This window comes from Salmo salar, chromosome ssa13 (genome assembly GCF_905237065.1).
Source record: "Salmo salar chromosome ssa13, Ssal_v3.1, whole genome shotgun sequence".
Classification (NCBI taxonomy): domain Eukaryota; kingdom Metazoa; phylum Chordata; class Actinopteri; order Salmoniformes; family Salmonidae; genus Salmo; species Salmo salar.
In genome coordinates, this window is record NC_059454.1 from 102,075,524 (window position 1) to 102,089,461 (window position 13,938).

At 46.2% G+C, this 13,938-nt stretch overlaps 1 protein-coding gene across 5 annotated transcripts in view; it reads right to left on the reverse strand.

Moving 5' to 3' along the window:
* exd3 (exonuclease 3'-5' domain containing 3) overlaps positions 1–13,938 on the reverse strand; it is a 63,945-nt gene that overhangs the window by 31,588 nt on the left and 18,419 nt on the right. For 4 of the 5 annotated variants that reach the window (XM_045692547.1, XM_045692546.1, XM_045692545.1 and 1 more), the window contains 3 exons: positions 13,669–13,890; positions 13,530–13,583; positions 13,281–13,412 (listed from right to left, as the gene is read on the reverse strand). In XM_045692547.1, coding sequence (XP_045548503.1) covers positions 13,281–13,412; positions 13,530–13,583; positions 13,669–13,890 — 408 coding nt within the window. Of the gene's footprint in view, positions 1–10,441; positions 11,610–13,280; positions 13,413–13,529; positions 13,584–13,668; positions 13,891–13,938 lie in introns of those variants that run through there. The other variant, XM_045692549.1, reaches the window with a different exon arrangement.

Genomic DNA, 13,938 nt, shown 5'->3' on the forward strand with positions numbered 1-13,938 from the left:
AGCCCCGGTGAGCTTCTTTTCCCTTGCGTAAATAGCCTACAACTGTGTCTGTCCCAAGCTCACTGGCCCAAGTTCAGTTCAGTAGCTCAAGCTTCAGGCCAGACCCAAGTTAATAGTTGATACAATGTTTCAAGTTCGTTGCAGACAGACCATGAGTAGCCAATGTGATTTATAGGATATTTATATTAAAATCAGGATGTTTTCTACCTGCAGGCTGCAATGTTTTTATTTGTTGGCTTTATGTAGGCTATTTGTACATTGTTGGCAATGGAAGTTCAATTTTTATGTTTGTATCATTTTCATTTAGATTTGGATATAATTTTGAGATATGAAGATGTTATTATAAATTAAATATAACTTTCACGAAAATGTGTATATGAAAACCATAACTGCCATGCAGATCAGTAGAAAATGTGTATATGAAAACCATAACTGCCATGCAGATCAGTAGAAAATGTGTATATGAAAACCATAACTGCCATGCAGATCAGTAGAAAATGTGTCTATGAAAACCATAACTGCCATGCAGATCAGTAGAAAATGTGCATATGAAAACCATAACTGCCATGCAGATCAGTAGAAAATGTGTATATGAAAACCATAACTGCCATGCAGATCAGTAGAAATGTGTATATGAAAACCATAACTGCCATGCAGATCAGTAGAAATGTGTATATGAAAACCATAACTGCCATGCAGATCAGTAGAAAATGTGTATATGAAAACCATAACTGCCATGCAGATCAGTAGAAAATGTGTATATGAAAACCATAACTGCCATGCAGATCAGTAGAAAATGTGTATATGAAAACCATAACTGCCATGCAGATCAGTAGAAAATGTGTATATGAAAACCATAACTGCCATGCAGATCAGTAGAAAATGTGTATATGAAAACCATAACTGCCATGCAGATCGGTAGAAATGGTAAGATAAATTGGCATTCCACCACTAGCGGTTCTGGGGGGGGGGGGGCCAATGCCCCTGTGACAACAATTTTGGACCCCCTTGTGGCCCCCCTAAATGTGGAGTATGAAATCATTTTTACATAACTAATTTTTGCTATCGTTCTTTTTTTACATCCGTTATTAGACAGTGGCAACGATGATGATTATGACCATGGTCTTTTGTCTGCTTATGCCTGCAATGCAGTGAAGAAAACGATATGACAACAATAACGTCTAATGTAACTGGCCCCTCTAACAGTACAACTGGCCCCAGCTTGGCCCCCCACAGTTGAAATGGTCTAGAACCGCCACTGCATTCCACATGAGAAAGGTTGCCGACTCCTCATGTAGCCTTTGGGTCAGGTTAAGGTTTTTTTCTTCTGGTTATCTAGATCTCTGGTGCCATCGGAGACATGTGTCTTATTTCATCAAGACCGTAAGCGTTAAGCATCAGACAAGCTCAATGCCACCTGGGGCAGTCACATAGGGCGGCGCACAATTGGCCCAGCGTCATCCGGGTTTGGCCATCATTGTAAATAAGAATTTGTTCTTAACTGACTTGCCTAGTTAAATAAAAGGTTAAATAAAACAATTAAATAAAAAAAATATGTGATTTTATTAAAACACATAGGGTGTGTCTATATATGGAAAAATACATCTTTAACATTTTCAACCAATTTATTGATCTAAAGAACAGACGACTTTGGGTCGACCAATATATATATATTTCTGTCAGGGACAGCCCTAAACTACTAGTGTCTCTGGATTAAACGAGTGGCATATTATTACTCTAACCGGAAAGAATGCCAGGCAGCTCTATAAGCTTGGTTAGTTGATTTTGCAGGATGTATAACTGGGGTCGTTGTGTGTCAGACAGACAGACACACACCAGCTAGCTAGCTACTGTAGGCTCTAAGTTCCTCGCTGGTGTTCCCTCCGCTCCGTTCTGAGAATGCACACTGCTCAGCTCTCTCCCTGTGCTGCGGGCGCAAAAAAGTGCCCCCACCCCCAGAGCGGGTTTCTACTCTGGAGAACATAAACAGCTCTGTCTGCCCTGGGCCAGTTCTCATGACATCACCACACAGCAGGAATTCATATTTCCTCTGTCTCTTGCTCGCTCTCCATATTTTATCCCTCCATCTAATTGCTCCCTTTCTCTCTCTACAACTGCTCTCCCTCTCTCTCTCCAACTGCTCCCCCCTCTCTCTCTCCAACTGCTCCCCCCTCTCTCTCTCCAACTGCTCTCCCTCTCTCTCTCCAACTGCTCTCCCTCTCTCTCTCCAACTGCTCTCCCCTCTCTCTCTCCAACTGCTCCCCCCTCTCCCTCCCTCCCCATCCAATTGCTCGCTCTCACCATCCAATTACTCTCTCTCTCTCCCCCTCCCCCCCATCTCTCTCAATCTGTCATTATTTTGCTGAAGGCCTCACATTGGCCCCTTAGTCAGACCTTCTCCATTTAGTCTGTGTCAGACCACAACACTCACTGTAGTTTAATACATTACAACATGACTACAACTCAGAACACACACACAGAACTGTAATTCAGAACACACACACACACACACACACACACACACACACGTAACTGACTACTACACAGAACACTAGGAACAGTAAGTCAGAACAGTGTAGGCTAGAGAGGAGCGTCCATTCTACAAATGGAGAAAGAGCTCAGAGCAACTGGTGGAACGCTGAAAATAATATGGGTTAATTATTGAGTGCATGATGAGAAGCAGCGTGTGTGTGTGTGTGTGTGTGTGTGTGTGTGATAAAGATGTTGGAGTGGGGGGTACAGCGGAAATTACGCACTACTTCATTGTATTGGTGTTTGGAGGAAAAGCCCCATTGAGGGTCCCCCCTCCCTCATCTCCTCCCTCCCTCCCTCTCTCTCACACCTCTCTGGTCTGGCTACAGGAGAAAGCAGGGGCAGGAAGCAGCTTGGCTCCCAGACAATGGGACACATCAGGCCAGCCCAGGACCTTTCGCAGGCAGGCAGTCTCTCGCTCTCTCACAAACACACACACGCACACACAAATGCCAGCCAGCCAATCAAAACACAGCGTACAAAAGCACAAACAGAGCAAAGACAAACAGGACATTCCAGCAGCCAGGTGCTCCGGATTCCTCGCCACGGCTAATCTGAATCAGAGAGAGAGGGAGAGCTGGAGGGCCCAGTGTGGGGGAGACGGGGGAGGGAGGGGTGTGAACAGGAAGCGGTGGCCAGATTATTAACTCTAAAACGATCCCCAGGATCTTTAATGAAGTGTCCTTGAGCACGCCAACCCCGGGGTCCGTCCTCACACACAGTCAGTCTCTCACACCAAGACACACAGGGTCCGTCATTCTGGCTAACCGTGTAAGGTGACATGCATGGAACAGCTTCTCTCACACACACACACAGACAGGCGGTTCACACACACCTAGAGGTGTCATCCTTGTACTATGTGATCCCTTGCCAAAACGACTGAGAAAACAGACTAGACGTGGTTCCTTTCAGACCAGATGCTGCTGACAGACAGCTCATTTTATGGCTCATCCAGGGATGTCAACATCAGCCCGCTTCTCTTCCGGAGACTTTACTCTATTGTCTTACAGGATAGACAGACAGCCGCGAGAATCAACTTGAACATGGGACAGTAGTCACCCTGAAGATGCACAGGTTCAATAACTGCAGCCTCTCTCTATAGGGGATATATATATTCTCTCTCTCTCTCTCTCTCTCTCTCTCTCTCTCTCTCTCTCTCTCTCTCTCTCTCTCTCTCTCTCTCTCTCTCTCTCTCTCTCTCTCTCTCTCTCTCTCTCTCTCTCTCTCTCTCTCTCTCTCTCTCTCTCTCTCTCTCTCTCTCTCTCTCTCTCTCTCTCTCTCTCTCTCTCTCTCTCTCTCTCTCTCTCTCTCTCTCTCTCTCTCTCTCTCTCTCTCGCTCCCTCCCTCGATCTTCACGCGCCCTCTCTCCCGACCTTCACGTGCCCCCTCTCCCGAACTTCACGCGCCCTCTCTCTCGACCTTCGCAGTCTCGCTCTCCGCTCTCTCGCTCCCTCCCTCGACCTTCACGCGCCCTCTCGACCTTCACGCACCCTCTCTCTCTCTCTCGACCTTCGCAGTCTCGCTCTCCACTTTCACGCTCTCTCTCGCTCGACCTTCACGCGCCCTCTCGCTCGACCTTCACGCGCCCTCTCGCTCGACCTTCACGCGCCCTCTCGCTCTACCTTCACGCGCCCTCTCGCTCTACCTTCACGCGCCCTCTCGCTCTACCTTCACGCGCCCTCTCGCTCTACCTTCACGCGCCCTCTCGCTCTACCTCCTTCACGCGCCTCTCGCTCTACCTTCACGCGCCCTCTCGCTCTACCTTCACGCGCCCTCTCGCTCTACCTTCACGCGCCCTCTCGCTCTACCTTCACGCGCCCTCTCGCTCTACCTTCACGCGCCTCTCGCTCTACCTTCACGCGCCCTCTCGCTCTACCTTCACGCGCCCTCTCGCTCTACCTTCACGCGCCCTCTCGCTCTACCTTCACGCGCCCTCTCGCTCTACCTTCACGCGCCCTCTCGCTCTACCTTCACGCGCCCTCTCGCTCTACCTTCACGCGCCCTCTCGCTCTACCTTCACGCGCCCTCTCGCTCTACCTTCACGCGCCCTCTCGCTCTACCTTCACGCGCCCTCTCGCTCTACCTTCACGCGCCCTCTCGCTCTACCTTCACGCGCCCTCTCGCTCTACCTTCACGCGCCCTCTCGCTCTACCTTCACGCGCCCTCTCGCTCTACCTTCACGCGCCCTCTCGCTCTACCTTCACGCGCCCTCTCGCTCTACCTTCACGCGCCCTCTCGCTCTACCTTCACGCGCCCTCTCGCTCTACCTTCACGCGCTCTCTCGCTCGACCTTGGCGGTCTCGCTCTCCACTTTCACACGCTCTCTCGCTCCCTCCCTCTCGACTTTCACGCGCTCTCTCGCTCTCCTTTCACGTTCACTCTCTCGACTTTCAGCGCTCGTGCTCTCTCGACTTTCACGCGTTCTCTCTCTCTCGACTTTCACGCGCTCTCTCTCTCTCTCTCGACTTTCACGCGCTCTCTCTCTCGACTTTCACGCGCTTTCTCTCGACTTTCACACACCAGGCAGAGACACAATCATCTACAGGGCCTCAGGCTTTTCTCAGTCTGCAGATTGCCTGTCAGTCAGTGTTTGTGAAAGGTGTGTGTGTGACTTTGCTCCGAGCCCAGTCGGTAACAGGAGACACCAACCCTTCGCCACACAGTGGGAAATATTTGGGATGGTTTCTCCTAGGAATGTCTTGGCATGTCTGAGGAACGCCTCTCCCCCTCTTACCCTCCTTCACCCCTTCTCATTTTACATTTACATTTTAGTAATTTAGCAGACGCTCTCATCAAGCGCCTTGCTCAAGGGCACAGACTTTTCACCACGCAGCTCAGGGATTCATACTTTGAGAATGTTGTCTTGGCTATGTGCTTAGGGTCGTTGTCCTGTTGGAAAGTGAACCTTCAACCTGAGCACTCTGGAGAAGGTTTTCATCAAGGATCTCGCTGTACTTTGCCCCGTTCATCTTTCCCTCGATCCTGACTAGTCTCCCAGTCCCTGCTACTGAAAAACATCCCCAAAGCATGATGCTCCCACCACCATGCTTCACCGTAGGGATGGTGCCAGGTTTCCTCCAGACATGACACTTGGCATTCAGGCCAAAGAGTTCAATCTCAGTTTCATCAACCCAGAGAATCTTGTTTCTCATGGTCTGAGAGTCTTTAGGTGCCTTTTGGCAAACTCCATGCTGGCTGTCATGTGCCTTTTACTGAGGAGTGGCTTCCGTCTTGTCACTCTACCATAAAGGCCTGATTGGTGGAGTGCTGCAGAGATGTGAGAACCTTCCAGAAGGACAACCATCTCCACAGAGGAACTATGGAGCTTGGTCAGAGTGACCATCAGGTTCTTGGTCACCTCCCTGACCAAGGCCCATCTCCCCCAACTGCTCAGTTTGGCTGGGCGGCAGCTCTAGGGAGTCTTCATGGTTCCAAACGTCTTCCATTTCAGAATGATGGAGGCCACTGTTCTTGGGGACCTTCAATGCTGCGTAAATGTTTTGGTACCCTTCCCCAGATCTGTACCGACACAATCCTGTCTCAGAACTTTACGGACAATTCCTTCAACCTTATGGCTTGTTTTTTGCTTTGACATGCACTGTCAACTGTGGGACCTTATATAGACAGGTGTGTGTCTTGCCAAATCATGTCCAATCAATTTAATTTACCACAGGTGGACTCCAAGTCGTAGAAACATCTCAAGGATGATCAATGGAAACAGGATGCACCTAAGCTCTGTTTCAAGTCTCATAGCAAAGGGTCTGAAAACTTCTGTAAATAACGCTTTGTCATTATGGGGTATTGTGTGTAGATTGATGAGGAATTTTTATTTATTTAATCAATTTTAGAATAAGGTTGTAACGTAACAAAATGTGTAAAAAGAGAAGTGGTCTGAATACTTTCCGTATGCACTGTAAGTGTGCATGTATGTATGTATGTATGTATGTATGTATGAGAGAGAGCAAAGGTGTTAATTGTGTTGCAAGGCCAAACCCAGATTCTGACACACAGATACCCTTTACTGGGAGTGTGAGAGTGTAACACACTTCACACACCCACCCAGTGAAGGGAAACTTAAAACTTGTCTCATCCTCTCACATTCTTCCTTTTTTCTCTCAGCCCATTGCCCTCTTTGTAGATCAAATTTCAAAGCAGTCCTCCAATCGCCTCTCCCTCACTCTGTCGTCCTTCTCCCCTCCCTCTTCCTCCCCCCACACTAGAAATCTCTCTTCACTCGCTCACTCTCTCCCTTTCTCCCTATCAATCTCTCCCTTTCTCTCTCTCTCTCACAATCAATCTCTCCCTTTCTCTCTCTCTCTCACAATCAATCTCTCCCTTTCTCTCTCTCTCTCACAATCAATCTCTCCCTTTCTCTCTCTCTCACAATCAATCTCTCCCTTTCTCTCTCTCTCACAATCAATCTCTCCCTTTCTCTCTCTCTCACAATCAATCTCCCCCATTCTCTCTCTCACAATCAATCTCCCCCTTTCTCTCTCTCACAATCAATCTCCCCCTTTCTCTCTCTCACAATCAATCTCCCCGTTTCTCTCTCTCACAATCAATCTCTCCCTTTCTCTCTCTCACAATCAATCTCTCCCTTTCTCTCTCTCACAATCAATCTCTCCCTTTCTCTCTCTCACAATCAATCTCTCCCTTTCTCTCTCTCACAATCAATCTCTCCCTTTCTCTCTCTCACAATCAATCTCTCCCTTTCTCTCTCTCACAATCAATCTCTCCCTTTCTCTCACAATCAATCTCTCCCTTTCTCTCACAATCAATCTCTCCCTTTCTCTCACAATCAATCTCTCCCTTTCTCTCACAATCAATCTCTCCCTTTCTCTCACAATCTCCCCTTTCTCTCACAATCTCCCCTTTCTCTCACAATCTCCCCTTTCTCTCACAATCTCCCCTTTCTCTCACAATCTCCCCTTTCTCTCACAATCAATCTCTCCCTTTCTCTCACAATCAATCTCCCCTTTCTCTCTCAATCTCCCCTTTCTCTCTCAATCTCCCCTTTCTCTCTCAATCTCTCCCTCACCATCAATCTCTCCTTTTCTCTCTCTCTCTCAATCCCTCACTCGTTTGTTACTCTCACCCTCTCTCACGCTGTTGCAGTTCCTGTTGCTGTTTTCACTTCTCTCACTGTGACTCGTGGGAACCTGAGTTCTGCACTGCTGCGTCTGTCTAGGGCTGAGGCAGGCAGGCAGGCAGGCAGGCAGCTAGGCTAGGCAAGCAGATGTCCATCTCATTTATTTATTTATTTTAAAGTCCGGGGCAAACATATGATGCATTTGACGGAAAATATAGATTGGGAAGGGTACAGCAGGGTCAGAGTTCTGCGTCCCAAAAGGCACCTTATTCCCTAGATCAAGGGTGGGCAACTCTGGTCCTCGAGGGTCTGATTGTCGCTCTGGATAAGAGCGTCTGCTAAATGACGTAATTGTAAATGATTGGTGTCACACTTCTCCATCCCTAGAAAACACAGCTGATTAATCAAATTGTATTCTAAACTGAAGATCATGATTATGTGATGATTTGAGTCAGGTGTGTTAGCTGGAGCAAAACTGTGACACCAATCAGGCCGACTGGGATTGCCCACCACTGTCCTAGATATAGATTGGGATGGGTATGGTAAGGTCAGAGTTCTGCGTCCCAAAATGCACCTTATTCCCTAGATAGTGCACTACGGCTCTGGTCAAAAGTAGTCCACTATAAAGCTAATACTCTCTCACCACCACCAGTGGAGGCTGCTGAGGGGAGGACAGCTTATAATAATGTCTGGAGCGGAATCAGTGGAATGGTATCAAACACATGGTTTGATGCCATTCCATTTACTCCGTTCCAAACATTATTATAAGCTGTCCTCCCCTCAGCAGCCTCCACTGGTGATAGTGATGGTGAGAGAGTGGTGGACTGTGAACCTAACTCTTTCCACCTATCCCCTTCATGGAATTCAGGGAGCAGAAGGATTTCAGAGATTAAAATGATATGGGCACGTCAAGGGTAAATTCTACAGATATCTAAAAGGATAAATAGGTCAGCAGAGCAGAAGTGAAAACTCCTTGGTATATAAGTAGAATCACACACACACACACACACACACACACACACACACACACACACACACACACACACACACACGAGTTGAATCTCTCATGCATCCACAATAATATGAATAAATTCATGATTCACTACTTAGTTATCAGTAAAGTTAAATGGTAAACTAACTGTAGTAATATGATGCGAGGCATTTACATTAACGACTTTGGAGTAGAACGTTGGGCATTAATGGACTGTTCGTCTCAGGTGATAAGATATAAAACACATTTTGATATTTGATAGCTAGATTGATGGTAGTGCAGTGATCCGTAACTTATTTTCTCAACCTTCGTCTGGAATGGACTCCGCCGTTCTGTTACTGTAGGAATCAAATCAAATGTATTTATATAGCCCTTCGTACATCAGCTGATATCTCAAAGTGCTGTACAGAAACCCAGCCTAAAACCCCAAACAGCAAGCAATGCATGTGAAAGAAGCACGGTGGCTAGGAAAAACTCCCTAGGAAAAACTCCCTAGAAAGGCCAAAAACCTAGGAAGAAACCTAGAGAGGAACCAGGCTATGAGGGGTGGCCAGTCCTCTTCTGGCTGTGCAGGGTGGATATTATAACAGAACATGGTCAAGATGTTAAAATTTTCATAAATGACCAGCATGGTCAAATAATAATAATCATAGTAGTTGTCGAGGGTGCAACAAGCACGTCCGGTGAACAGGTCAGGGTTCCATAGCCGCAGGCAGATGATTTCTATCAGTAACCCACGAGCCCCTCCTGAGAGCCTTGGTTATATTGTTGAGGTCTGGCCAGGTGTAGCTCAGTTGGTAGAGCGTGACGTTTGTAATGCCAGGGTTGTGGGTTCGATACCCACGGGGGACCACAGTATGAAACTGTATGAACTCACTACTGTTAGTTGCTCTGGATAAGAGCGTCTGCTAAATAACTAAACATCTGGCTATACAGAGACTGGCAGACTGAAACAATGATCTGATCTAAGCACACGCTGAGTTCATCTCAGAAACTACTGTTACAGAGAGCTAGTCTACCCCTTTCTCCCAGTTGTTAGAGTGGTCCTTTCACCAAACACTGTTGTGTCCATGTGGATGAAAGTCCTGCTGAAGAGAGTCAGAGTTGGGAATTATCGCTGGGTTTGTAAAGACTGTGGTAGAAAGGTCATGAAATGGAATCCAATCTCACAGTCACACACACACACAACTTCAAAACAGTCAAAGACAAGTGAGTGGAGAGGAGAGATAGAGAGAGCAAGAGAAAGAGAGACTGAGAAAGAGAGAGAAAAATGGGGATTATAAATGACATGGTCTTTTCTCAGGCTGTGGTCAGGCTGTGTATCAATGGGCCACACAGGGGGTATAGAGGTCCACGACCAGGAATGACCTCTAGTGCCTCCCAGAGAGAGAGAGGCTTTCAGGGGGAGCAGGGGGTCTGAGTTGAGGCTGGTCAAGAAAGACACCCATCCACTGTGTGTGTGTGTGTGTGTACGTGCGTGCGTGTGTAAGCTCGCACGCGGAATGGGGGAGAGAGGGGGCTAAACAGGGTTTTGGTGGGAGTTGAGACTGGGCCTGGTCAAGAGAAAGACACCCACCACACAGCAAATCAAAGGACTTTACAATCAGATAACAAAGGGGTTAACGTCCCCTGGGTGGGCTTTCAACACAGCCCCAGCCCCAGGGGAGCCTACGAGAGCTCAGACACGCACCCTTCCTTCCCAATATCAGCCCCTCTGCCCCGTCGTATCACGCATGCCTTCACATGACTTAACCTCCCACTTTCCCTTCACCGTTTCACCACCGACTATATAGAAGTGGTTTGTCAATGCCCTACGTTACACAAGAAACTGATGTTTAAGTGTGTATTTATTTCAGTCTATTGTATCTTTTTATCAGAACAAGAAAGCTGCTCACTTGGCTTAGTTTAAGACAGTGGTTTTGCGTAGCAGCTTTGCATGTGTCTTCAGCAGCAATCTAAAACTCTTAAACTAAACTAAGGTCCTCTCGCTTCCACAGATACTGTATAGGTTAGAAAAAGCAGTGTGGTCAGAGACAGAACCATTTGAGGCAAACTGCCTTGGACAAATGGTGGCTGGAGGCATTGAGGAGGGAGCTACTTGTCCAGTAGTCAGTCAGTCACGAGCTAAAACGTTACAGGAGGTTAAAGACAATGACACATTTGGGAAGGAGGGAACACCTAGGAGGTCCGGACAGAACACCCAGGTCTGGTCTAAATTATGTCCTGTAGTCTGACTGGCTGTTTGTTTGTTTGTTTTTTTACACATTTGCAAACATTTCTAAAAACCTGTTTTTGCTTTGCCATTATGGGGTATTGTGAGTAGATTGAGGGAGAAAAAAGTAACAATGTAATCCATTTTAGAATAAGGCTGTAACAGAACAAAATGTGGAAAAAGTCAAGGGGTCAAAATACTTTCCGACGGCACTGTATCTTCAAACATCTGTAATAAGAAGCATATCTTATTTTCCCACACTTAAAAGTAGAAAACAACAATACATCAAATTACCCCAGTACTGTTTGTTGGTAAACATTATAGGTCTGGCCCAATAGAACATGAAGAGATGGACTGCTGTAGTTATGAGAGTACAAATAAACAAATTAACAGACGACTTGATGGGATATGGTATTAATGAATCATGTCTGAACATGGATAAGAGCGTCTGCTAAATGACGTAAATGTAAATGTAACATTATCCCTCTTATTTTCTGGTATTTTCTACCCCCTCTACCTTTTCCATTTCATCCTCTCTCCAGCTCTCTCTTTCAAATCTCTTTTTTCCTCTGTCTGCATATTTCACTCTCTCTCTATCAATCTATTTGATCCTCTGTCTGCATATTTCACTTTCTCTGCTTTACATACATTCTACTCAGTTTCTCCCATCCTCCTCAGTCTCCCTACGCCTCCTCCTCTCTGTGGCTGACCCCTCTCTCTGCTCAGTCCATCTGTCCGTCCGTCCTGTCTGTCCGTCTGTCCTGTCGGTTCCCAGCAGTCACCTCCTGTTTACAGCACACAGTAAAGATCCCATTGTTCCAGTGATATTACCACAGTAGGCACTTCAAACATTATGATTTACAGGAAACTGGTCTCCAGCGCCGCTCTATCCCTCTGCTACTTCCTGACACACTCAATTCCTTTCCACCATTCCAGGACATTACATGTGTCTTAGAGATACTGTATAGTACTGGACATCCTCTTGGACAAATGACTGACAAATAACTCTTAACACGTCATAACTGTATTTCTTTTTATCATTCATGGCGAATACATTAAACAAAACTACCAGGAGCTGGCTTATTCTGTACACATCACCCTAGCAACCAATATGTTTCTGTTGTTTATGTTCATAAGAGTTCCACACCCTTGTTCAACAGTTTCTGTGATAGTATTATACCTAAAGAATAATGTATTATACCTAAAGAATAATGTATTATACCTAAAGAATAATGTAAACAAGTCTATGATGACATAATGCACAACCACAGTCACATGATGTTATGAACAGGAAGTGATCTGGAAATAAGATGTGTGTTCTATCTAATTATTTCATTATGTAGATTATCATCTTCAGAATGAGACAGAAATTATGAAACTGTCCATGTGAAAATGAATGTAAGTGAATACACACATATATATGCACGTAGCAGGGTTTCCGCAGCTGGTTATTGACAGCTTTTAGCCCCCCCCCTCCCCCAAAATGAAAAGCTAATAAATAAAATTGTTGACGGGTCAAACTGTCCAGGAGCAAAAAATAGAATGCTTTTTATTCATTGATGGAAATACCAGTCAATGTGCTCTAACGTCAAAGTCAAATATATGATTATCAACTAGCCAATATCCAGAAACTTCGCACAGCCATTGAAGGGTAGTGGGACAACATTCCACAATCAACAGCCTGATCAACTCTATGCGAAGGAGATTTGTCGCACTGCATGAGGCAAATGGATATCACACCAGATACTGACTGGTTTTCTGATCCACGCCCCTACCTTGTGACCAACAGATGCATCTCTGTATTCAGAGTCTTGTGAAATCCATAGATTAGGGGTGGCAGGTAGCCTAGTGGTTAGCGCATCGGACCAGTAACCAAAATGTTGCTAGATCGAATCCCCGAGCTGACAAGGTAAAAATCTGTCGTTCTGCCCATGAACAAACCAGTTAACCCAGTGTTCCTAGGCCGTCATTGTAAATAAGAATTTGTTCTTAACTGACTTGCCTAGTTAAATAATAAATAAATAGAAAATTAAGGCCTAATGAATTTATTTCAATTGACTGATTTCTTATATGAACTGTAACTCAATAAAATCTTAGAAATTGTTGCATGTGGCGTTTCTATTTTTGTTCAGTGTAGTTTAGGTGTAGATTCGATGGGCCATCAGCTGCGTAGGCTGACTGGCGGAGAATAAGGGGGAAATTCTTACAAACTGCTTATAAACACAAATTCTGTTAGGGATGTTAAGATTCTAACAATGACAGTGTGTTATATAGACTTATTTGGGTTAAGTCCAGCACAGGGTGGACATTACTTTCAAAATGGCAGAGTAATTTAAAAAGTAAATATCTGGTAAATTTCTCAAATATCCGGTAAATTAAAATCTTGCCGGACACATTGTCCAGTGCCAAACTTCCTAACAGAAACCATGGCACACCCACACACACTGTTGACCGACCTGACAGCGGCTGAATATGTCCGACTGGGTTGGCTGGACGTTGAAGTGTTTCAGGACTCGTACTGCCTGTTCCCGGGCTTTCTCTGAGCAGTCCAGCGCAATGCAACGGCCCTCTCCCACCTGGGACTTCAGCTAGACACACAAACACACACTGAACATCTCCTGACTCCGCATATACAAACTGTACAGTCAGAACCCTGCTCAAACACAGACGTGAGACATGCACTCTAACACGCAGTTCATATTTACCGTCTGGTACGGCTGACCACAGGTGAGTATGACTCGTCCATCTTCTTGGGCCAACTGAGGAACAGAAGAAAATATAGAGAGAGCATCATCATCCGAGCCGGTTTCTACCTCAGTGTGTCTGTCCTACTGTCTATCCTACCTGTGCAGCCACCCTATGGTCGTCAGTATTCTCCAGCACAACCACGTCGACCCCCAGACAGCGCAGGTAGCGCCCCAGACCCTGTAGCATGTTGTCACACACCACACGCAGCTGCTGAGGAGCCATGCGTGGGGGCAGTGGACTTTGACTCTCCTCCCCAGGCTGGGGACTTTTCTCTGGGCCTAGGGTCAGGGTTGGGGCTGGGTCTGACTCCTGGCGTGCCTGATTTTATAGAGAAAGAAAGCTTTAAACATGGGTTGTGTTCAGTAG